The sequence below is a fragment of the Tursiops truncatus genome, chromosome 10 (genome assembly GCF_011762595.2).
Source record: "Tursiops truncatus isolate mTurTru1 chromosome 10, mTurTru1.mat.Y, whole genome shotgun sequence".
Lineage (NCBI taxonomy): Eukaryota > Metazoa > Chordata > Mammalia > Artiodactyla > Delphinidae > Tursiops > Tursiops truncatus.
Window position 1 is genome coordinate 21,412,722 of NC_047043.1, and position 26,103 is coordinate 21,438,824.

Genomic DNA, 26,103 nt, shown 5'->3' on the forward strand with positions numbered 1-26,103 from the left:
GGGTCTGAGTGGAAGAGTGTCTGTGACCTCGGGAACCTTGGTGAGCGCGGGAGCAGTGGGTCGACGCAAGGGTTTCCCGTTAATCCTTCCGGCTTCCTCAAGCCCCGCGTACTAAGGTTCCGTCTAAGCGTGGGTCCGGCCCAGGGTGTGTCCCGGCGCTCGCCCCGAGGCGGCCGGTGAGTGGGGCACGTAGGGCTCCGGGTCCCGGGGCCTGGACGGGTGGGCCTGGAGGTTCTAGGAATTGGTCGTGCGGAACACTCAACTCTCTCGGGGGGAGACCGGCGAGAGGTCCAAGGGTGGTGTGGCCTCAGATCCGGCCGAGAGGTGCCTCCGCGGCTGGGACGCGGCATGGTGTCTCTGCGCGGCGCCCAGCGCTCGCCTTGCGGGTGGGCACAACCTAGTTCCTCAGCTGCAGTGACAGCAGGTGGTGTTCTCCGGTGAACCCCTGGGAGATGGAAAAGCTCAGAGTTTCATTCCGCTCCGCTCTAGCTGGGCGAGGAAGGGCTTCTGTACTCGGGGTGTTTCCCAGATGCTTACCGTGTACCAGGCTCTGTTCTAAGAGTTTTTACCTGCGTCAACTCATTTAATCCTCGCGTTAACCCCATGAGATGTCCGATTATTATCCTCATGTTACAGATTTTAAAGTTGAGGCACACAGAGATGAAGTACCTTACTTAAAGTTACAGAGCTTGAGAGTAGTAGTATTTATCTTATGGTTCTGATGATAACGGTTGTACTTCAGTATAGTAGATGTTGTTAGGGGTATTGACAAATGCTGTATATCAAATTCTGTGAATTTGTTGTGACTTTGAACCAATCTTCAAGGACACTGTTGTCTGAAGACCATCTTTTGGTAGGCCTGGAGACTTGACTGTCTCTGTTTTAGAGTTGAACAGAGGCTGCCTAGGCCCTCCTGCTGACTCTTGTGTATTCACAAAGGCTCCAGGAAGTAGTCAGCCCGATACCAGAAAGCAAAGCACCAGAAGAAGAGCTATTTCAGAACCTTCAGAACCTGCTTCCTTCTGAATGAGATAATTTCTTAATATTCAAGGGAGTATATACAAGGGAAAATTATTCCAAGATCAGCAATTGATTATAAGAGAAAGTGGCATGGTCAAAAGAATTTCAGATGGTTAGGGTAACAGGAGGGGGTCAGGGCTGTGCGGGCTGGAAAGTTAGTCATATAAAGAGGAGAATGGGTTTTGCTGGTGCTGCAGCACTTTCTGACCACTGTACTTTCGAGAATAATGATTTGGTAAGGTTACAATATCTATAGACCAGTAAGGTGATCCAGATAAAACTAAAGTATGAGGAAGAAAGGAGAAAAAGAGAAAAGGAGAGGCAACATTCCGCATCACAGTGGAGGAACCCCTTGTATGAAACCTGGATAAGGGTATTGTCCTAACCTTGTGGAGACAGAGACCTCCTAGCCTCTCTGAAATATATCTGGGGGCTCCTCCTGAGAACTTTGTCATATCCACCAGCTCTGCCTTCCCCATTTCATGTGCATCCTCCAAAGCCAGGAAAAAGAATGCATCTGTCTACACTCTAGAACAGCAGCACAAATCCTCTGAGAGCATCTTTCCCTAAATGTATACTATCACAATTTAAAAACTAATTCATTTGAGGTAAGCACAGCAGTAATATCTCCTTATGTCATAGATGATATTCTTTATAGTAAGCTTTGCCATTTATAACGTGTAGCATTCATAGAAGCTTTGTGAGAAAAGACAAGCGAGTACTAGTAATGCCATTTTATAGTGTGGGTCCAGCCTTTCAAAAAGGTGAGTGGCTTGCCCAGAGATGCACTGCCCTGTGGTGGAGCAGTATCATCTGCCTTCTGTTTTGACTCTCAGGAAGAAGTAAGGGACTACTGCCTACTCCCTTTGAACTCACATCCCATGTGAGGAAATCGATAAGCAGACTGGATTATATGCCTCGGAACACCTAGAGAGTTTAGAGAGAGTTTGGACTCAGCCCAGACCAATTCCCTTTACCTTTTCTCATTAAAGAACTAGGGACTTAAACCCAGACATAAATGGCTACTGTCATTTTCTTTGTGTCTGGGAGGAGGTGGGGTTACTTTGGGAAGTTTGTTTTACCTCTTAATACCTAGGGTTGCATTCACCTGGCCCAGTGTGGACATTACTAGACCAGTGACTCTGGATACCTTAGGATAAGACCTGTTATCCCCAGATTTTTTTTTTTTTTTTTGCGGTATGTGGGCCTCTCACTGTTGTGGCCTCTCCCGTTGCAGAACACAGGCTCCAGATGCGCAGGCTCAACGGCCATGGCTCACGGGCCTAGCCGCTCTGCGGCATGTGGGATCTTCCCAGACTGGGGCACGAACCCATGTCCCCTGCATCAGCAGGCGGACTCTCAACCACTGCACCACCAGGGAAGCCCGTGTTATCCCCCAGGTTTGCCCTTGACCAGAAAGAAAACGAAGAGGAGGTGGAAGAGGGAAAGGCAACTTTCTGTCTCACTATAAGATCGTATACCATGTATGTTAAGGATTCTTCCTTCTTTTCTGGAAGTTTGTGCCATCTCGCCAAATGGAGACACATGTATTTCTCTTTTCAGAGAATGTCCCTTCTTAGGTGAGTGTGGCAAATTTTGCCCAGTATGGGATTAGTCCCTGGTTGCCTGCTGACTGCTTTTGATACCTTCCTCAGCACCCCCTTGCTCTATTTCAGCATTAGGCAATTGGCCTCTTTCTCAAACAGTTTCTTCTGAAACATGGACCTTAGGCTCTCACATGTCTCTGGGGATTTGAAAAAGAGTCTGTTCGTTCTAGTCTTATCCCCTTAGTCTAGGCAGATGGGTCTGTGCCTCAGAGTTTGGAATCTAAAATTAAATTCCAGGAATCAGACAGCTCTGGACTAATCAAGTCCAACATCTTCCTTTTACAGATGAGGATACATAAAACCAGACTGGTTATTTTTCCTTGGTTTTTATTTAGCTACCAACAGAGCTATGATCAAAATCCAGATTACTTGGTAAATGTAATACCAAGTAATTATTTATACCACGGGGCCTCTATCTGGTGTTTCACTGATTTATGCCAAGGATGCCACTTGCTTTGTGGTGGCACTTTAGTGGAAGCCAGGAAATTTAATCCTTAGTTTACCCAGATAGGGCGTTTAGTGTAGTTGGGACTTATTGCAGCCTCTCAGGATAGTCATCTCTCAGAGGTAGTCACTCTTGTGTCAAGGTCATGCTGGTGTCCTGGGATCAGTGGTTTAGTTTCTTGGCCCTTTAGAGGCCATATGAATGGAAAGCATGACTCAAGTGTTTTTTCCCTGCTTGTTGAGAAGCAGTAAGTATGATGTAGTGTAGTGAGTTTGAGTCCAGGATTTATCACTTGGCCTTGGGCCAAATTACTTATGCTTTCTGTACCTCAAATTCTTCATTTGTATTGTGGAAATAATAATAGTAACCCTCTCATTGTTGTGAGACAAAAATGAGTCTGTATTCATAAAATGCTTAGAATAGGCAGACCCAAGAGAAAAGACCAAAAACGGGCCTTTCCAGAGGCTGCACCTCCAACTCACGTTCCTTTCACAGTTGGGTTCTTTTTTTTTTAATGTAGAAACTTTCCCCAATGTGGTTTCTGTGTGTCTGTCATAGGTGTCACATATACAAACACATAATGCATAATACAGTTACACATGTCATGAGCTTATTTGAAATGCAAAAACAACTACATCTTGGGACTCTTGTACTGCACACTATATACACATTAAATTATAATTATCTTATATCAAATTGGCATATTTTACCAATCATCAAGGTATTAATAAGCATGAGAGTAAACCCTCAACTTCAAATTGGCTCTCTCCTTTGAACTCTGTCCTAGTTCTCTCTCTGTTCAGGAGATCGTGCCTACTTTTAGATGTCCTATGTTTTAATGGTTCTAGTGAGTCAGTTTATAAAGATCTTCACATTTCAGATCTTCCTGGTTTCCCTTTGTCTCCAAAAACCTGAACAAAATCTCTTCTCAACAATATCTCTTCTCCAAGATGGAATGTAATATGTAATAATGTAATAATATTCCACTATGTACAAAATTCCCACTGCTCCTACGTCACCTTTATGGCAGTCTGGGTGTTCTCAGATCTTCAAGGACTTCTGTTGGGGACAAGGACTTTTGCTTTAAGGCTTTAGAGGCTTTGCAATTTACTGCCTGAGACAGTCACTATTTATCTATTGTGTAACTGTTAATACTTTAGTTCTATTGCACTAGAGAAGTAATTTTCTACCTTTCAAACCTACCATCCCCTTTACTATCTTGAAATAAAATTTATAGATAATATTAACTACCTATAGATATAATTTCCAGAATATCACTATGTTACCTTAACTGTAATATAAAGGAGAAAGAAAAGGAAAGTAATTTATAATAGAATAATAGTTTTTCAGCATGTAAATGATTGGATGAAATAGACACTTGTACCTATTCATAGAATCATGTGAATACAACAGCTACAAATGCAGACGGATATGTGAATGTCGTATTTGTGAATCTAATATCATGAGTGGCTTGATTTTCCTAAAATGGCAAACAATTCCGAATATCATTCAAAGAAAAAGAAGTATATTTCCTTGATTTTCCAATACATAGCAAAGTTGTGCAAAATACTTTGTATTTATTTGTAAAGTAGTTCCAGTCTCAGGTAACCATTAACAACTCTTTTGAAAGTCTGGCAGGATAAGGGACATTCTTTGTTTTACAGGAATCCCTGGCCCTCACTAAATTCTGATAGCCCCATTCAATCAACATGACAACCAAAACCAAAACCAAACCAAACCAAACTAAAAAAACCACACACACAAACCCTCACAAATTCCCAAAACTCTCCCTAGGAGGTGATATTGCTGCCTTGAGGATTACTGTAATAGAGGAGAGAAGTAACAGTGAACTGCCAACAGAATAATGATGGAGTAGCTTAAGGATCTGGGCTGCAAGAATGTAGGCCAGCCAACCTAAGCAGTAAGACAAATGCCTACTAAGGAATGTTAGCGCCAAAAAGTATGCAACTGGATTTTATTGCAAGGTTCTAAATAAATTAGAAATTCTGACTTCTCAGTCAACCTAGTGGTAGAGTTTTGCATTCCCTGCTTTCAGTTGAAAGGCATGTTCTTGGCAAAGCTGGACACAGACAGCATTGTCATGTTGCTCTTGAGGTTCTCCATGGATGGCTTCTTCGTGAAATCCTCCAGGATTCATTTCCACATTTGGGAGGTTCCCAGTCTCTGAGAAAGGCAAGACTTGTGAAACCAGATCAACTCTTAACCTAGTGGATCTTAAATTGTGCTGTGAGCAGAAACATTAGAGGAACTATTATACAATTTGTTGCCTACTGTCATGCCCAAGGGCTCTGAGTGAATTTACAAGAAAATGGGTTAAAGAAAAAACTTCAGTGGGGAAACATAGAGTCCAGAGAAGGGCTGGAAGAGTAGGCACAGATTCCCATATCCTCCCCATTTTACCAACAGAAAGGTTGCCAGAGCCAGGATGCTCTGCTATACACGAGTTTAGGTCAGTATTCTAGGAGAGGGCCTTGCTGCTCTTCCTTATTATAAGGCAAGTGTTAGAACAACCTTGTGAGTGGGGAGATAAACAGACTGCTTGGTACAGTCTGAATATGGGGTGCTAGCTTTTTAAAGGAATCGTCTGGGAAAGCTAGCTGCCTAATACCTGGAAACCTTGAGATCCTTGGGAAGTGTTGGCCCTTCCAGCAGAAGGAAGAAGTCACCTGTCCTAAGGGAAGCTGAGTTTATGTTTTAGACCCTCTGGCTGTGAGAAGAATGTTTGGTAGAAAGGCTGGTCCCAGTGAACACATTTTTCAGGCAACCTAGAGAGTGTTTCTAAGGTTCATTTTGGACAATTCAACTTGTCGAGTCATATGAACTTAATAAATGCAAATGCCTGGGCCTCATTATACTTAACTAGGTCTGAAGTAATGCCCAGTATCTAGAGTAACAAGTTCCATAAGTGATTCTGATGGGTATGTGTATAACCTTTCTTTTGGAACCAGTTTTAGCCCAGAACTTTCAGATACCCATTTTCTCCAGCCCCTCCTGCCACAGCCTCTAAAAATGCACACTATGGTTTTTGTTTGTTTGGAGTTTTTTTTTTTTGGCCGTACCGTGTAGCTTGTGGCATCTTAGTTCCCCGACCAGGGATTGAACCTAGGCCCTTGGCAGTGAAAGCGCGGAGTCCTAACCACTGGACCGCCAGGGAATTCCCACACACTATCTTTTCTATAGATCAAAGCATTAATGTTGAGCTCTCAATAGCCCTGTGTCTCCAGCACCAATAGCCTTGTGTTAAATCATTTACAATCAGCAGGGATCCCAGCATGTGAATTGGACATGATCACCCAGTTGGAGAAAGAACAACTGTAGACACTGGATCTTCAGGGAGCTGAAGAGGGGAGTGACCAAAAATATCTGTCTAGGTGAGTAGTATCATGAAAAGGCCACTAACTTGAAATTTCGGAGACGTGAGTTCTAGTCTAAGCTCTTGCAATTTGCTGGGTGACTTAAGTTACTCTGTTTTCTATCTGTCAAATAAGCAAGTTGGCCTTGATGAACTCTAAGTTAAGATCTGTTATGATGAGCTCTGTTAATCCTCTGAAGTCTGTGGTTGTAGACTTGTTTAGAAGAGTACCTAAACTAGCTGGAAGAAGGGTTGGGTGATCAAAGGGAGATCAAATGGGGATAGCAGGGTAATAGTTAGCATTTCTGAAATTCTGTTTTCTCTCTTTGCCAAGAAAATGGTTGCATACAAGCTTGATAGAGTCTTCCTCACTTTTTGCATTTTGGCAGGGTGGTGGTGGTTATGTTTTCTACATTTGAGAGTCTTTACTTTTCTCATCCCTTTCCTGTCTCTCATTTACCATAACTAATTGGCTACAATAGCTAATAGCTCATTTTACTTTCTAATCCCCTGTTCTCTGCTCATCAATTGGTATATCTGCTCATGTCCATTTTGGGGGCTCAGCATTTAACCAAGCCCCTACCTGTATTTCTTGATGTCTCTGTGCATCCACTGTGAAAACTCTGTTATCACTTCTGGCCTTGTTCACTTCTCTTTCATTGTCCCTTTTAAGTTTCTGCCCATATAAAGTTGCTAGTGTGCATGAATTGCAAATTAGTTGTCTTTTTTTCCTGTTGGTTTATTTTCCTTGCTCTCCACACTAGACACAGGTGACATTTGCACTTTAAATGTCTTTCAGATAGGGATATTTGAACTGAACCAAAGCATCAACACCAATCAGGCTATTTCTGAAGAACTAGAGTTTCCAGGGTCAGCAATGGAAAGTCTCCGAAGGAATACTGCCCAACGTCCTATGAATGAAGAAGCCTGTAAAAGTGAGGGCCAGTTATCAAGGCAGACAAAATGTCCTCCACAGAAGAAATCTTCTTTTGAGAAAACAGCAATCAGAAAAGTGTCAATGACCCTCAAGGAAATTTTCACTAGGGAGAGAGGCCCTGAATCCAGTGAATTTAGTCTAAGCTCAAAGCTTAATACACGGCAGAAAATTCCAAAGGGAGCTATGTCCCCCATATCTAGGAAAAACTCCAAAGATAATTCAGGCTTAATTAAACACCAAAAACTTTTTCCACAAAGGAAACCTTGTAAATGCAATGAATGTGGTAAAGCCTTTAGTTACCAATCAGACCTTATTGTCCACAGTAGAATTCATGGTGGAGAAAAGCCTTTTGTATGCAATGAATGTGGTAAAACTTTTAGCCGAAGTACACACCTTATTGAACATCAAAGAACTCACACCGGAGAGAAACCTTATGAATGCAGTGAATGTGGAAAAGCTTTTAGCCGGAGCACACACCTTAGTCTACATCAGAGGATCCATACTGGAGAAAAACCATATGAATGTAGTGAATGTGGAAAAGCCTTTAGCCGAAGCACTAACCTTAGTCAGCATCAGCGAACTCATACTCAAGAAAAACCTTACAAATGTAATGAATGTGGGAAAGCCTTCAGTGACCATTCAACCATAATTCAGCATCAACGAATACACACTGGAGAGAATCCCTATGAATGCAGTGAATGTGGAAAAGCTTTCAGTTGGATCTCATCTCTTATTGAACATCAGAGAACACACACTGGGGAGAACCCCTATGAGTGCAGTGACTGTGGGAAGGTATTCAGTCGGAGTTCATCCCTTGTTGAACATGAGAGAATACACACTGGAGAAAAGCCCCACGAGTGTAGAGAGTGTGGAAAGGGTTTCAGTCGGAGCTCCTCCCTTATTATTCACCAGAGAACTCATACCGGAGAGAAGCCTTACAAGTGTAATAACTGTGGAAAAGCCTTCAGTCAGAGTTCATCTCTCATCAGACATCAGCAACTTCACACTAAAGAGTAATATCTTTGCTTTCCTTAATGTTAGCACAAGAGCACACAGCATAACCTCCCACAGCTGAAAAGAAACATATATACTTGTTTGAATTTTCCTTCCTACTAGCTAACTCTAAGCCAATTTCAAGCTAGCCTTCCTTCCTTTTTGCAAACTAAATGCTCAAATGAGTGATCAATCCAACAAGGGGATGAATTTTAAAACCTAACATTCACTCTAATATTCTGGAGGGCTCCAATCTTAGAATATACAGCTACCTAACACCTTGCAGTTCCTCACCTTATCTATTCCATGGAGCTTGGATCCCTGAACAACTAGTGAACCCTCTCTTTCCCAACCACATCAGCTCCTTCACTTAAAAGAGGAAATACCATATGTGTGTATTTTCATGCTTGCTGGCTCCAGTGGCAGAAGAGAAGGAGCTGGCTTCAGATTAGGATAAAAAATTCCCACCAGTTTGGGGATAAAAAATTCAGTCTCGAATTATATGGACAAATTTTTCTCTTCCTTCCTCCCTTACCTTTTTTGCTATAGCATAGTTTCCTCAAAGTATAGCCCATAGTTCTAATGTGCCTAACTAATCCCAGTGTTATTTTATCTTATCCTTACCAAGAAGGTCCTAAAAATCTTAGTTCCTCCATTATCTTTTAAAAAATTGCTGTCCTATTTTAAAAACTTTTCTTTTGTTTACAGACTTCATGAAACATATACCATCTGGTTCTGACACTCACCAGCCTTGTTAAGTTGATCTGTCAAAGACAAACTCAGTGCCTTTTTCTCAGTCCTCTTCCTACTTGACATTTGCAGAATTGGTAATTTTGGCCACTCCTATGCCTTAAAACGTGAGCTTCTGGGATCCATGGTTCTGTGCTGATCCACACTTTTCCTACCTCCCAGCACTTCTCTGATTAACAATGATCAGCTCTGTGACTTGGGCAAGAGTTGGACCAGAATAATTTCATTTTATTGGCTTATAGTACTTCATGTTATTCAATTAGATTGTAAGCTTCTTGAAAACAGAAATCTTGTTTTAGATCCCTATAAAACATCACACAGTGCTGAGCAGTCACTAAATGTCCCCAAATTATTGCTTACTGATTCCTCTTTATCTATCCTGGGTAATCAGTCTGCTAGGATTTATTTGAAATGTCTTGATAGTTGATTTCTTTCTCTCTATTCCTACTGCTGCTGCCAAGTCCTCAGTAGTTTGGGCCTAGATTACCAGAGTAAACACATTGTTGCTGCTCTTGTCTCCCTGTCTTTATATAGCTGCCTGACTAAACTACCACTTGGTTCAGAAAGAATCCACAGGTTTCCCATTGTCCCAAGGAAAAAGTTCAAAGTACTTTAACTTGAAGACCTTGCACAGTTGGATCTATTTACTTATTTTCCATTACTCCCCAGTACAACTGGGCAGCCCTGTCCTTTGTCTCTACGACACCCTTTCTCTTCACACTTGGCTCCGCTTCAAACTATTCCGTGGCACTCTTTTACATACCCTGCTTTCCTCCCTGTATCTCCAGAAATCTATCCATACTTTATAAAAGGCCCTGGTCAGGTCCTGCCTCCTCTGTGATAATTTCAGCACCACCCCCCCCCTTAGAAGTCCTTTACAGTGATGGTTTCCCTTATTCTCCTGTATTACATACTTTCTTATTCTGTTCTCTGGTTCTGTCAGGTGCTTTTTTCCATGAACTTTTTTGAAGTTAGAAATTGTCTTAAATCTCTTAGAAGCCCCATCTAATACATAGTACAATGTAGGCCTGGATTGTAGTTTTAATCTAAATCAGGAGGGTTTAATTTAATAATGCAGTCACTTTACTCTTTTGAATGGTGAGATTACCTCATAAATATTTTTGTCCTTTTTGTCCTACCTTGAATTATATACATTAAGCCTTGGGACTGACTCTCCTTCAGAGCTCCTGGGATGCTGGCCTCTTGGCTTTCCACTGTTTTAAGGAGTATGTGGGTTTATTCATATAAAGTGATGAAAACAGTGCCTGACATATAGTAAGTGTTCAATAAATGCTAATTGTTATGATTCTATTCCTTCATATCTGCCTGTAGTCTTTCATTTCATCCCTAAAGGGTCTGTAACTCCACAGAATGGAAAACTAGGATCACAGTCAAATAAGTAAGAAGATATTTCTTCTGCCATCACAGACAATTGTCATCTATTTTATTATAACTCTATTGTGTGTCAAAAATGACTCAAGGCGGCTTACAAGATATGATAAAATACAAAACTGAAAAAATACAAATCAGTATTAAAGAAGAAAATGCCTAGAAGATCAAGATCATGACAAATTATGGTATGCCAGATAGTTATTCAGGTATGAAAGTGAGATGGTCATTTGCTTACATTGTATTTGGAAGGGGAGAAAATGTCCATTCTTCAAGGAAAGCCTAATAGAGTTAAGATGAATTTCTCCACTGGCCTTCATGTAATTATACAATGTGCTTGATAACAAAAAATTAAAATTAAATTATGTGTTCTCTACAACACCTAGCATATAGTATGTTTTCCAATAAATAAATATTTAGTTCATAGTAGAAGTCTCAGAAAGGCAAATATAAAGATTCTTCTTGGGGTGGAGTGGGGTTAGAAGGAGCAGAGGGTAGAGATAATCAAGTAATTACTGGGTGCCAGAAGAAAAGCTCTTTTTGAGTCTCTTAACTTACCACATTATGGGATGAAGAAACTGAAATTTACACATGTTAAATAGCTTACCCGAGGATCAGGATTTGACCCCACTACTGGATCTCTTAAGCTGGGCCCTGGCAAGATCTGGGAAAGAAAGAACTGTGTAAGTAAAGGTATAGAGGTAGGAAAATGCTCTGTTTGTTCCAATAGATGAACTGGACTGTCTATGGCAGGGAGTTCAGTGAAATAAAAATAAGAAAGTTTATTTGGAATTGGATAACTAGACAGTGGCTGCCCTGAGTACTAGCTTGTGTGTGGATTTAATCATTTAGGCAATGAGGGAATTACAGGAGGTTTTTGATCATGGTAATAAAAATTTGGTTTCGGGGAGAAGATTAATTTGGTAGAGGAGACAAGGTGGTTTGGAAATGAGAGAGACAGCACGCAGAAACTAGGTGAGAAGCTGAAGTATTAGAATAGTGGTATTGTGGAACAGAGCAGTGGTCAGATGAGGAGACAGTATAAAGTAAGGATCCTATGAAACTGGTGACTAGATACGGGCAAGGAAGAAGAGAGACCAGCACTTCCTTAATTGCTGTTGTTAACTTTCCTGTAAGCTACCTAGGGTATGGAGGGAGGAATTTCTGATACACACTCAGCAGTTAGCCATGAATACAAAACATTAAAAAGCTGAACGCCTGATATGATTAACTTGCATCTTTAAAGTCGATTTGGAACCAAAAACTTTTGGGATTTCTGGTGGGGAAATCGGGTCAGAAGATAAGAGCGATCTGGAGTGGGGAGCTTTATTCTAAGGAGAAACAGCGTTTTCCAATGCAGCCAAAAGCACTGTGACTCGGCTCACACTGAACAATGTCTTCAAAATAATCTCCGTCCTTGCACGGAGCCCACATCTAGGCGCTCAGCGTGGGCCCTCTTCTGCGAGCCCTGCAGGTGGCTCCCGCGGAGGCCAGCTGCCGTCCCTGTCCTCGCACGTCCGGACGCCTAGGCCATTCCTCGGGAACCCGGGTAGGGAACGAGGCGCGTGAGTGCGAAGACCACCGCGGGGGTAAGAGCCTCAGAGCTCTGCGCTTTGGCTGTGCTCCCGGAATTTTATGGTGACCGTTGTGTGCTCCAGTTCCCCTCATCAAGGCTGCGATGGCCACTCCTAGAACCACCGGATGGGGTCCCGCGACCACCCCAGACGCCATCTTCCCGCTTCCCCGGGGGCGCTCTGAAGCAAGATCGGCCAAAGAGCTGATCCTACATCTGAGAACTACAATTCCCAGAAACCTCGGAGACTCGCAGTCATCACAGCGCCCAGACTCCATTTCCCAGAAGTCTTAGGACCAATTCCCATCCTCACTGAAAACCTTATGTGACGTCATCGACTTTCTGCTGAAGATTCTAAAGGCTGGCGGGGTGGGCGGTGCCACGCAACGTGATGCGGCGATACCACTGGGCCTCGTTTCTGGATCGTCTTCTAGCCTGAATCTCTGTCACTTCTTTTTCTAAAAAATTGATAAATTAGAGTGAAGCTTCCACCCTTTTCCGTTAGATTTTATTCATTTACCATGTGTTTTCCGTGCCTACTATGTATTAATCCGCTTTTCTGATTTGTGGACTGTGAGATTGAAGATGAGTCACTTTCTTCGCTAAATATTAATTCAGCTCCGTTAAAGAGGCCACGATCCTTCCTCAACATTCTCCCTGCCGCCCAACCCCTCACCCTGACACACACACACAGGCACACACGCTGAAAAGCATAAAGGGATGAAAAGCAAAAAATAAACACTGGTCCCATCACTCAGATAATCCCTGGACATATTAGTAAATGTTCTTTCAGACTTTTTTTCTTCTTATATCTGTGTATCTGCATATGCTAGATATGGAGATGGATTGTGTGTACACGTTTATACATAACAAAAAGTTATAGTTTATACGTAACAAAGGATTTACTATATACATTCATCTTGAACTTTCCCCATGTTAATATTTTCCAAAATAATTTTTAATGGTACTGTCAAAGAACTAATCCTGTCCCTGTATTAGCATTTCTTTTCAGGCTTCCTAAACACCAGTGATTTTATTTAGAACCCCTAACAAATGCTTCAGTCTGCTGTTGTCAAAACAACTTTAAAAATTACTGTTAATTTTATTAGTTGTGATAATGATATTATGGTTATGTTTAAAAGGAAGAAAAAGTCCTACTGGCTAAAAGTACATACTGACGAGACAAATGATGTCTGGGTCTAACTTTAAAATATTCCAGGAATAAATAAAAGGGGAGTCAGGGAGGGATTGCTAAACAAGACTGGCAAATGTTGATTATTGTTTAATCTGGGTGAAGAATACACTGAAGTTCACTTTTCTATTTTGTGTCTATTTGAAATTTTCTGTAATAATTTTTTTTTTAATGTATACCAGCATTCCTCTTGGAGCGGTGTGGCCAGCTAATTCCTTCCAACCTCATGTTCAAGTCATCATTTGACCACTGCCCAAATGAAGAATTTTCACTTCCATTGTCATCTCTGATGCTGACTGATTCCTTTTCCTGGGACCCATCTTCTGACTACTTTTTTCACAGTACATCTGAAACTAAAGTAAGTCTCAACTCTTTACAGAACACTCCTTTTACCTTCATGATCTCCTGCATCTTAGTCTCCTCCTGATCTCCTATGTACATGACTTTGGCATCTGGCTTATAGTTTTCTGCTGTATTTCACGTCTCATTTCATTCTGAGTGACATCATGACAGAGTAACTGCTCAGTAAACATTTGTTGAATCAATTAATGTCCACGTGGATGAATCATCCAGCAAACATTCTGCCTTTTATCTGGAACCCTGGGGTCTTGGCAGGCAGGAATCCCCGCGCTTGTGGGTAATGCAGCATCTGCTGCCCGTGCTTTTCCTCTCACACCGGTGAATCTTATCCTTCCCTTTTTAATTCCTGTTCCAGAAGTCCTCCTCCGCCTTTGCTTTTACAAGGTGCCTGCCATCTGCTCCCCACGCACAACCTTCTGTCCTTCACACTTTCCACGCCCACCACTTAGCTTCTATCCATCCCAACATTGTCAGAGACACCATTTCTTTCTGCCTCCTTTAGAACTTTGCTCTCACACTCTTTCCACTTTTCAATCTCTCCTTTTCTAGTGACTCATTTCATTATCACTTTAAACAAGTCTAGTATGTCTCTCCTATTTAAAAACATCCTCATTAAATTCACATACTGCTTTAGCCACCAAGCTAATTCTCCCCTAGAACTTCCAGAAGGAGTGTGAACCAGCCAATACCTTGAGTTTGGCCTAGTGAAACTGATTTCAAACTTCTGGACTCCAGAACTGTGAAAAGAAGTCTGTTGTTTTAAGGCACCAAGTTTGTGGTAATTCATTATAGCAGCCATAGGAAATGAATACATTCTTCTTTTGCTCTTGCTCTTTCAGGCTCAGGGGTGGTAATGTTTTCCTGCAATTGTTAGACGCTAGTGTTCCACTGTCCTTTGCTGGTTCCCTCTTGGCTAAATTTTCTTCAATTAAACTGCTTGAGTATGGCCCTTAGTTTCTGCCTGGGACTCTGCCTAGAGGTGGAGTGAAGAAAAATATGGACCAAATAAAAAGTGGCCCCTGAAAATACTGTCCTTCACCAATAGACCCACTCCTTGTTTCCTGGTCTTCTTGGGCAATGCTGGGCCATTAGCCTCCCAGAACTGTGGTTCCAGATTTCTCCTGGCCCCAAAGTAATCTGCTCAGAACTACATTGCTCAGAGGCCTCAGTAATGATACATATTTTGGACCTGGACCTTGAGCCTTCATGCTTTCTCAGTAGTCCAAGATCGAGATGAATGCCCCTGTGCAAGGGTGAGTTCATCCATGGCCCAGGCACCTGTCTGAGCCCATCTGAGGCAGAGGTGTGTCCAAGACAGGGTCTAGAATACAGGTTCCATCACACTGTGAGGTCATTCATATCAGTCCCCCTTTCCCTCCCCTCTCCACACCATCCTCTTGAGATGTAAACAAATCCAGAGAGAGGTAAACTCCTTTGACTTTCCTCTTGTCATATTGTTAGGGGAACCACTGACCGAAACAGCTCGTGCTGGCCAGGCCCTATAGTAACCACTTGCATGAGTTATCTTAAAACAGGAGGTCCTGGTAAGGAACTCGGAACTAACAAGCAACCTCCAGATAGTGATCACACATTCTCGGTGCTCTGCATTTGATCTGACGGTATCTATGAATAGATCAAATGAATGGAACAAAGTAGGATCTTCCATGGTTAATGACAAATTCCCAAATAAATTCTGTTCCCTCATATAGGAATCATAGTGGCAAAAGGACAAGAGTCTTTTTGTCCTTTTCAGGCAGACTCTGGTGTTCTCTATTTTGGGATCTCCTTTGAAACAGGAGGACCCTTCACCTGGATATACAAACTTCTTTTCCTTATACTGTGGGAGTGGCTCAGATTCCAACCAAAGCATATCCTATAACCTGAGATCCATTCCTCTCTGCTAGTGTCCACCTCTCTGCTATGGGATCAATAAAATTCCTACATAATGGAAGCCTTGAGAAATTAAAAAATACCAAGATGACATTTCTTCATAGATATTTCAAACCTATGACAGAAAAAAGTCCTGAGATTTAAATGGCTACTTTATCTCCTGAACTCTGTTCTTCACTGTCTGGCATCTTCTTTAAGGAGGTGACAAAATTCTGATGCAGGTCACTGGCATTTATATAAGCAAAAATGACTGAATTTTTTTTTTCACTTGAAGAAAGCTGCAGCACGCACTCCCCCAAACCTTTGTGGGAAGAGTCTTGAACTCCTTTTATATAAATAATGATCAACTTCTGTGCTACCTCCTGTTCTCAGAGCTCCTATTCTCAAGGCCAGGCTAGGAAATTGTCAGTTACTCTTAAAAGAGCAGACCTGATAATTAGACTGTATCTAGAGAAAATATAAGGGCCCATCTCTTTATGGCTAGACCCATATTTATTTCTGGCTCAAATGTTATCTTGACCAGGGTTGCCACAAATGGCCATGCAGGCTGTGGGCTGCCCATCTTCAGAAGTGTCACTCACACTGTCATCTGCTTGTGATATCAGGTGGCCAAGGAAAAGCAAGTAAAATGACCATTATTTTATACAGCCGTTTAATTTCTGTACTTTGGTAAGGAAACAAATTTGACCTTACCTCTCAAAGTTCATGAGAAACCAATTTACAAAACAAGGTAACAGTCAAAATTACATTATGTGTACATCCCCTTCAGTACATTATGTGTACTGAAGAGCTAATCTGTGAGCTTCTAGGAGGAGTCACAAGAAGCTACGAAGGAAATGAGTACTGAAATCTAATCCAGTTGTTCTTTCCAGGGTACACATTAGGAGTTTAAAAAAAGAACTGAAGCCAGGATCCCACTCCCTAGGCCAGTCACTGGGGGTGGGGTCTTGGCAACAGAATTTTATAAAGTTCCTTAAGTGATTCTACTATGTAACTGGGGTTAAATAACACAGGTTTAAGCTGTAGTAGAGGATCTATGTAGTTGTGATAAACTTCTAGAATGTTAAAACATACTAGGAGAGAAAATAGTAGGAAGGTTTAATACTTGTACTGACTTAAGCCATTATATATTACTGAATTATTAATTTGAGGGTACTTTACAATTCTTTTTATTAGGAACCGGTTACTTAAAGAACTTAAATGTGTTAGAACAGGAGCATGATAGATCTCCAGTCTAGTTACTGAAACATAAATGTTTTCTATTGGCAAAACATGCATAAATACATACATTCTAGATGCAACATAGCAAAATGTTGATGTACAATAATCCTATTCAAGAATATATTGTGAATATACAAAACCGAATATAAAACTCCAAACGACCTTTGAAATGACCTACTCCAAATCCCTCATTTCACAGAGGAAACTGAAGCTTAAAATGGCTGAATTTGCCAATGTCACAAAGTTGCTTAACAACGTAATTGGCTTACTTCAGCCCAATGTACTTTCCATTCCACAGCATGACGGTGAAAAATAAAAATATTTTCGGCAGTTTCTCAATCCACCCTGATTCTTCTGTACTTAAAAGGACAAACTAGAGTAAATGCATCCCCTATGTTTATGATGTTCCTAGAAGAGTCATATGCCAGGGTGCAGTCTCTGATGTTTGTTGAGAGCAGAACGATATCTGAAGGCTTTTCCACAATCATTACATCCAAAGGGCTTCTCTCCTGAATGAATTCTCTGATGCTGAATGAGGTAAGTGCTCTGGCTGAAAGTCTTCCTGCATTCATTACAGTTGTAAGGCTTCTCTCCAGTATGAGTATTCTGATGTTCAGTCAGATGAGTGCTCCGGCTAAAGGATTTGTCACATTCATTGCATTTATAGGGTTTCTCTCCAGTGTGAATTCGTTGATGCTGAGCCAGATGGGAGCTCTGGCTAAAGGCCTTTTCACACTTATTACACTGGTAGGGTTTTTCTTCTGTGTGAGTTTTTTGATGTTGAGCCAGAGATGAACAATGTCGAAAGGCTTTGCCACACTTGGCACACTCATAAGGCTTTGCTCCTGTGTGAATTCTCTTATGTTGCGTAAGGTGTATGTTCTGGTTGAAGGCTCGCCCACATTCATTACACTTGTAAGGTCTTTCTCCAGTATGTATTTTCCTATGCTGAATAAGGGATGAGCCATAACTGAAGGTTTTCCCACATTCGTGACACTGATAGGGTTTCTCACCAGTATGAATTCTTTCATGTTTAGCAAGAGATGAACTCCGAATAAAGGCTTTCCCACATTCCTTACATTCATAAGCTTTCTCTTGGGTATGAGTCTTCTGATGTTGATTAAGGTTTGAGAGATAACTGAAAGCCTTTCCACACTCATTGCATTCAAAGGGCTTTTCTCTGGTGTGAATTCTCCGATGCTGAGTAAGGGATGAGCAATAACTGAAGGCCTTTCCACATTCATTACATTTGTAAGGTTTTTCTCCAGTATGAATTTTTAGATGTTGAGCAAGGGATGACCAGTAACTAAAGGATTTCCCACATTCAGCACAATCATAAGGTTTCTCCCCAGTATGTGTTTTCTGATGTTGAGTGAGGTTTGAGTGCTGACTGAAGGCTTTCCCACATTCATTGCATTCATATGGTTTTTCACCAGTATGAATCATATGATGACGTATAAATGTTGAGGGTCCATTGAAAGCCTTCCCACATTCATTACATTTATAGGTTTTCTCTCCAGTATGAATTTTTTGATGTTGAGTAAGGTGTGTGCTCCTGGTAAAGGTTTTATCACATTCGTCACATTTAAAAGGTTTTTCTCCTGTATGAATTTTCTGATGTTCCATAAAGTGGCCTCTCTGGCTAAAGGCTTTTCCACACTCATTACAAGTATATGGTTTCTCACCAGTGTGAATTCTCTGATGCTGAACAAGATGGGTCCTCTGACTAAAGGCTTTCCCACATTCATCACACTTATAGGGTTTCTCTCCAGTGTGAATTCTTTGATGTTGAGTAAGAGAAGGACCCTCAATGAAGCCTTTTCCACACTGATCACATTTATATGGTTTATCTCCAGTATGAATTCTTTGATGGTTTATAAGGTTTTCACTCCGGCTGAAGGCTTTTTCACATTCATTACATTTGTAGGGTTTCTCTCCAGTATGTGTTCTCTGATGGCGAATAAGAGCTGAACAGTAACTAAAAGCTTTCCCACATTCATTGCACTTACAAGATTTCTCTTTTTTAACCGGCTTTAAATTCTGTTTGACGCTTGTTTTGGTAGAGGTCTCTTCTGGAGATACTTCTTTTTGTGTTAAAAGGTCTGAACTCACATTGATGCTTTTTTCAAAGTCATTATTTACATGGTCTCTCTTCAAAGTAGGTACTGTCTTGTCAGTTATTTTTATTTCCCTTGGCAGGGCCTGTTCATTTGCCTGTTGCCTTTCTGGACTGCCTTCAGATTCTCCAGTTTCTAAGACATTGGAACCCCAAGGATCATCCCTTTTGTGCTTTTCTACTATTGCCTCTGGAGATGGCTCTTCTTCAGAAATGTCCAGCTCTGAGACTGATATGCTATTTTCTGGTCTTGTCTCCCAGTCTGAAAGAGAAAATGTCAGTATTCTCTGAATTGAGGGAAAAAAAAAACAGACACAACAACAAAAGTGTTATTGTGGGAATGACCTAATGAAACTAAAAATAAAGCCCTCAGCAAATTCTGAGGATTTTCAAACACAGCCCTATTATTTAGGGAGAAATTTGGAAAGAGCTAAGGAGAACGAGAAATAAAATATGAGAGTAGCAAGAGAATGTCTAATTCAACTTCATAGATAATCTCTAAGAACCAGTAAGGGAACTTCATTTAAGTTGATAGTAAATTTAGAAAGTGACTACAGAGATAGATAAGAGGAGACAGAGATGGACTGAATCTAAAGGAGGCAGTCTGAACTGGGATTCCTTGCCAGTGAACAGCAACAAAAAGTCTAAGAACCATGATTTCAAGACAGGATAAACACAAGACATGACTATGGCTCCATGATTTTTAGCCTAGAAAACGGACAAAATAGTCATATCACTGCTAGAAATGAGAAAGTTGTAAATAGTAGAGGAAGTAATTTAGGTGGAGGAAGAAACCGAGTTCAACACTAGGCATTTTGAGAATTAGGAAGAGAAATGGAAGACTAGACTATAATGGTGTTTGTGGGGGTGGAAGATGCCAAAAGTAGCAGGATAACTAAAATGTTCAAATATAGGACAGAAAATATCAGCTCAAAAGAAGAAGGAAAAGAATAGCTAAAGCCATAAGAATGTATGTGAAAAAAAAGCAGCAATGGAGGAAGATCCTTGAGGATGTTTAGGGTAATGGGACGAATAAAATATACTAATGAAAGAAAGCAGTTTTTCAGCAAGCAAACAAAAGAATATAAGAAACACAGAGCCAAAGTTGTTAAAAAGAAAACGAGAACCAGAAAAGTACATAATCAGGACATAGAGTTACAGTACTCTACTGTCTACTCTGGGATAGTTTGTCTTTTGCCAAGACAAGAAAGATGACAGGGTAGTCAATGCTGGCAGATTCAGTAAAGAAAAAAAGGCTGTGTTTAAAACACCATTTCTTGGACTTCCCTGGTGACGCAGTGGTTAAGAATCCGCCTGCCAGTGCAGGGGACACGGGTTCTAGCCCTGGTCTGGGAAGATCCCACATGCCGTGAAGCAACTAAGCCCATGAACCACAACTACTGAGCCCATGTGCCACAACTACTGAGCCTGTGCTCTAGAGCCCATGAGCCACAACTACTGAGCCCGTGTGCCACAACTACTGAAGCCCACGTGCCTAGAGCCTGTGCTCCACAACAAGAGAAGCCATCGCAATGAGAAGCCTGTGCACCACAACGAAGAGTAGCACCCACTCGCCGCAACTAGAGAAAGCCCGCGTGCAGCAGTGGAGACCCAACGCAGCCAACTTAATAAATTAATTAATTTAAAATAAAATAAAATAAAACAGCATTTCTTTGGTTCCACTGGTAACGGGAAGGTACAGCAGACCCCCAGAGAACCCTGAATCTCCTGTGCTGCCAGCCCAGTCATTGTCACCACCATTATCACTGCAAACATAAGAAGCAAGGCAGGGACCTAGAGCTGCCTACCATCCTCTCCATACCTGGTACCATGGGAAATGGTACAGCATGCATCAGCATGCAGAAGTGCAGGCAGCCTCACAACAGCAGTGCTTCTCCAGCAGGGACAAGACAATTAATGTAACACAAGTTTTGGGGAAAAGCCAATCAGTATAAGAAATGGATATGTTTTCATCAACAAAAATGACACTAAGGATATACTTGTACAGCAGATAGCCATAAAAAATAGCTCCTGGGAAGTACTTCACAGGGAAAAGGATATGGAGACCATAGAGTCGGATGCTGTTAAAGGCAAAAAGAGTGTGGGAGTGACTGATCTCTAGCTCAAGTTGGAGTTCCAGTTGAAAGCAATAAACATGCAACAGACTGTGACCAATATCATACACATTGTCATATTGTCCATGTACTAACCAAAAGAGTTACCAGAATATCAGAGGTGGGGTAATGAATGAAGGATTGGAGAAAATTCCAGAAAGCCAGACTGAACAGCACCATTCCTACTGCAGGAAGCAATTCTCACTTTACTATATGCAAAGTCGAAGGGCACTGACCACAATATTCAGACACCCATGTGCATGGAGAGATAATAGAAGGTGCTGACATCCAGGTTGTAAAAGAACAACATAGACCAGTAAGACAGAATATATATCAGAATACAATCACAATTCTGCAGGGGCCAAGTCACCAAGACAGCCTAAAGAAGAGGATAGGAAAATGACGCAGACAAGGCCCAGGGCCAGTGGCCACCTCAGTGTAACTTTCCAAAAGTTAACAAACTATAAGCACAAGTTAATAAAGTTCTTATTTTTAAAAAATTAGTTTTCTAAAAAAAAAATTAGTTTTCTAAATTGTGTTCCATGAAACCATCTTTTTTTTTTTTTTTTTGGACACACCGCACAGCACGTGGGATCTTAGTTCCCTGACCAGGGATCAAATCCACGCCCCCCTGCATTGGAAGGGAGTAGTTTTAACCACTGGACTGCAAGGGCAGTCCCATGAAACCATCTTTTAAAAGAAAGATTTTAAAGGTGCAATATTAAAAAAAACCGGAATCACGGTTAGGAGGACGGGGGAAAGAAATGTTACATTCTATGCACTCTGTTGGAAATTCATAATTCCCAACTACAAATTAAAAAAAAAAATTCTGAGTGGTACTCCAGTAAGAAACCTGCTAAATTTTAGCTAATCCAGTACTTGCTAAATTTGAACATGGCATGCATTGTTTCTCCCCATAAAAAGGACCCCCTACTCCGACCTCATTAAATCTGGAGATATATTCCTTACCTAGAGTGACTAAATTTGTACATTTTTTCAGGGTCAGATCTTTGAAGAAGTCTCTCTGTGCAGTTTGGGAATTGATGGTTTACAAGAAAGTTATTCAAAATTTCAAGGGCAGTCCAATAAGTGATAGGGTCAGAAGCTACACAATGAGATTAAGACAGGAACAGGTGATGAAGAAATGACGGCTACAGGTATGGAACTCACTTTTGCACAGTTTGGTTGGGAAAGCAAGAAGGCAGACTGGATGGTAGCCAGAAAGATTAACAGTGTTGAGTGAAAGTATTTGGAATTTATTTCTGTTTGAAGGTACTGGGGGTGGAGGCTGTAGATCCAAAAAGAAAACTGTAAGGGTGAAAAGTGGGGTAATAATTATGAGACCAGGGCCCCAAAGGAGGCTGGGAAAGGAGGAATCCAGATTCCATGTTAAGAAGTTGCCTTTAGAAAAAAGCAAGAAGGATAATAACTCCTTTGAAAGGAGTACAAAGTTAGAATACATGTTGAGACATTTACTGTTTTGACAAAGCATAAGAGAGTCCAGGGCTTCCCTGGTGGTGCAGTGGTTGAGAGTCCGCCTGCCGATGCAGGGCACACGGGTTCGTGTCCCGGTCCGGGAGGATCCCACATGCCGCGGAGCGGCTGGGCCCGCGAGCCATGGCCGCTGGGCCTGCGCGTCCGGAACCTGTGCTCCACAACGGGAGAGGCCACAACAGTGAGAGGCCCGTGTACCGCAAAAAAAAAAGAGTCCAGATGCCTTCCCATTCTCCACAGGAGCCACTTTAAAGAGAAGTACATCTACATTTCAGACGTAAAATCCTCTCATCAGGCTGGTGGTTAGTGTCAATAACACTCATCTGCCGGGTATCCATAACTTACCTCCAAGGGCACCTACTGGAATGCTGGGCTCCACAATCCATGGCTCTGTCCCTTGCTCTAACTGGGAAATCACATCAGGTTTGGAAACTTGGAGTCCTGCTCATAGGGGTAAAAAAAGTTACCTGTCTGCACTGAGAGAAAAGTGCTGTATCAGAGTTCAGTCTCATCACTTTGTCTTTAGAGGAAAGGATACATGGACAAATCGGATGGAGTAAAGCATATAAAGCACATATAGCTTCCATGTTATACATTCCCAGATGTGGTATAACTTGGGAACTGATCTGGGTTCAGAAAAATTATTAGTTTGTCCTTCTAGTTGCTAGAGAGTAGAAACCTTTTCAAAACCTTTCAAAGTTTAGGAATCTTTGGTTCCTTAATGGCAAAACTCACCTAAGCACAAGAGCACCCTCCTCCTACACACCCCCAGATAGTAACGCAGAGAAGTCATCCTTACCTATAGAGACCAGATGTGTATAATTTTCCAATGTCACATCCCTGAATAAATCTCTCTGTACAGGATCCAGCTGTTTCCATTCTTCCTGGGTAAAGTCCACTATCACATCCTTGAAGGTCACTGATTCCTGAAATACCAAACATATTTCTGCTTAGCCATAAAGGATTTACCTCAGAAAGGGGTAAAGTTAGCAATACTGACAGAAGTAAGGCAAGCTCTGGGCTATCTGAAAAATGATTTTGATATTTTCTCCTTCGTAAAATGAATATAAAAACAAAACCTGACTCATAGGACTATTGCAAGAATTAAATAAGCAATGTTCAATATTAAATGCTTAATTTAAGGTCTAGAATATAACAAGTGCTCAGTCAATGTTGGCCACTGTTATTGTTGTTATTGATCTTCATAATCATCATCATCATGATCTCTGTGTTCCAAGATATATCAAGTATTAAGAATATACCTATTAACATCAATAATATGTTTTACTACCTGTAAGTGCAAAAACAAAAACGTTTTTGAAAGAATTTGAGGAGGAGACTTACCCTACCACATTTCAAAATATACTAAGTAACATACCAAAATATACCGAAAGAAAAGATAAATTAGAACAGAGTGGTCTAGTATGGAATAAAACTCAATGAAAAACAGAGAAACCCAAAATATAGCCATGTTTATAAGAACTAAATGGGATTAAGCAACTTTCAAATTAGTTTTAAAAAGCTGGATTATTCACTAAATGGTGTCATAACAAATGCTGTCTATTTGAGAAAAGAAACTAAGGTGAGTTCCCTACTTCACAGCATACACAAAAATATCTGCTGGATTAGAGACTGAATTTTAAAGAAAAAGCAAAAATAAAATAGAATAAAAGACAGAAAAATAGTTTTATAAGCTTGATATGTGGAAGGCAAAAATTATAAGACAGAGAGACTGACACATAAAACCACATAAAAATGTAAAACTTCTGTAGAAAACCATAAATAAAATGCAATATTCTGAGTTGCTACAACTAATTAGCAGAAAAAATGAACAACCTACAACAATAACCAACAAAGGCCGACAACCCAAACAGGCAATTCACCCAAACCATTGTTAACAAACCATGAAAAGATGCTCCACTCCAAGAAAAACATAATAAAACAATGAGATACCAGATTAGTGAACACTGCTTAAAGTGCTCATGTGTATTACAGTGGGAACAGGGCCCTAATGCAATCTATCAGGGGGCACTCTGCCAGGATCTATCAAAACTTTAAATACATATATCATTCAATCCAGATTTATAGCTTGTAGGAATTTATTCTTTAGAAACACCTCAGGGTGCAAAGACATATGTAAAAATTTCCTTGCAACATTGTGAGGGGAAAAAAAAAGCAAACTTAAATGTCTATTAATAGGATAGTGGTTAAAGAATTCATGGTACATCCATACTAAAGCAGCTTATGTAGACATTTTAAAAATAAAGTGTCTCTATATGTACTGATTAGGAAATATATATCATATTAAAAATAGCATACATGGTATTATCCCATTTTTATTTTTATGAATAGGAAAGTTTGTATGTAAATGCAGAGAAAAAGCTAAAAGAATACACTACCGAATATTATCAGTGCGACTGTTTAGTGGGACTCTTGAGGCAATGCAGGGGAACTTCCTACTTTTTCTTTATTTATTATGTATTTGAAACTGGGCAAGTGAGTTAATTTTGTTTCAAAATAGATAAATAAATTATTGGGACTTCTACTTCTAACCACGACAGAGCTACTGGACTAGCTCTCCAAGAGTAAACAACTGTAAAACTCAAACTGAAACAAGTGCTTTCGTATTTTTGAACAGCAGACAGAACAGAACTGTGATCCCTGAGAGAAGGGAGACAATCACATGAGCCCCACAGACCCTTCAGTTTCCTGCCTGGAGGCAGAAACTGAGCAAGACACAGTGGTCTCACTGAACTAAGGAAACAAAGGTGGCAGCTCAGGACTACAGAGGCAGGGAATTTGCAGGGTAGATACTAGAGAGAAGGGAGATACAAAGAGGAGGAGCTCCAAAACTCTGGTGTAAATACTATCTCCACAGGCCATATCAAGTTACCAATGTGACATAACTGAACCCAGAGTTAAGAAGACATACGCACAATCAGTTCCCACAAACAGTTCCAGCGCGCTTTAGGAGCAGCAGAAGTTTAGCCTGTGAGGAAAGAGTTAAAGCAGCAAGTCCGGCTTGCCCAATCCTTGCTAATCTCCAGGGACACTTGGATCCATGTTTCTGAACCTTAAACAAGCTCTGAAAACTAATGTTTATATAGTCACCCATTGACGATGTTATTGTGTGCCTGGAGCACTGGGACAGGATGTACCAGACTGTCAGCATTGTTTAAAGTATACATGAAGATTTACGATGCACATGTGGTGCCTAGTTTGAGGTCTGCACCATGGCTGGTCAACAGCAAGTACACGCTGATGTATGTGATCAGCTCCCTTTAAGAACTCTGGACTGTGAGACTCAAGAAGACTTCCCTGGGTAGAGACATTTCTCTGTCTCTATGGACAACAGCTCTAGAGAAAGTACATCTGTGTGATCATCACACAAGGAGGACTTGGAAGCCTGCACCTGATTTCTTTGGATTCTTATAAATATCTTTGTCCTTCTGATGCGTTTTGTATCCTTTGTTGTAATGATCCCTATCCCTGAGTTATGCTGCTGGGTTGGGTGGGTCATCCTAGCATATCACTGAACTAAAGTGTAGTCACAGACCCCATGAAACACAGTCCTAGAATAAGGCTACACTAGGTCAGCCCTAACAAAGCTTACAGTTCAAAACCAAACC

The 26,103-nt window shown here is 41.1% G+C and overlaps 2 protein-coding genes across 11 annotated transcripts in view; one reads left to right on the forward strand and one right to left on the reverse strand.

The window, feature by feature from the left end:
- On the forward strand, nt 1-24,756 carry ZNF391 (zinc finger protein 391). Of its 5 annotated transcripts, none has more exons than XR_012334371.1 (4): nt 1-176; nt 6,353-6,464; nt 13,462-13,641; nt 18,950-24,756. XR_012334371.1 is itself a non-coding variant. In XM_033863607.2 (3 exons), the coding sequence occupies exon 3, from the start codon at nt 7,323-7,325 to the stop codon at nt 8,397-8,399; it is 1,077 nt and encodes a 358-aa protein (XP_033719498.1). In that variant the 5' UTR covers nt 3-176; nt 6,353-6,464; nt 7,245-7,322; the 3' UTR covers nt 8,400-10,444. The 5 variants fall into 5 exon arrangements, 2 of the variants coding, with proteins under 2 accessions (XP_033719498.1, XP_073666598.1); XR_002178264.3 differs by having other exon boundaries at nt 10-176; nt 13,462-13,637; XR_012334370.1 differs by having other exon boundaries at nt 10-176; nt 6,356-6,464; nt 13,462-13,637.
- The window catches only part of ZNF184 (zinc finger protein 184), an 18,572-nt gene continuing 8,631 nt past the window's right edge, over nt 16,163-26,103 (reverse strand). For 5 of the 6 annotated variants that reach the window (XM_019944857.3, XM_019944856.3, XM_019944859.3 and 2 more), the window contains 3 exons: nt 23,274-23,400; nt 22,820-22,915; nt 16,163-19,128 (listed from right to left, as the gene is read on the reverse strand). In XM_019944857.3, coding sequence (XP_019800416.1) covers nt 17,168-19,128; nt 22,820-22,915; nt 23,274-23,400 — 2,184 coding nt within the window. In that variant the 3' untranslated portion in view covers nt 16,163-17,167. The remainder of the gene's footprint in view (nt 19,129-22,819; nt 22,916-23,273; nt 23,401-26,103) is intronic. The other variant, XM_019944860.3, reaches the window with a different exon arrangement.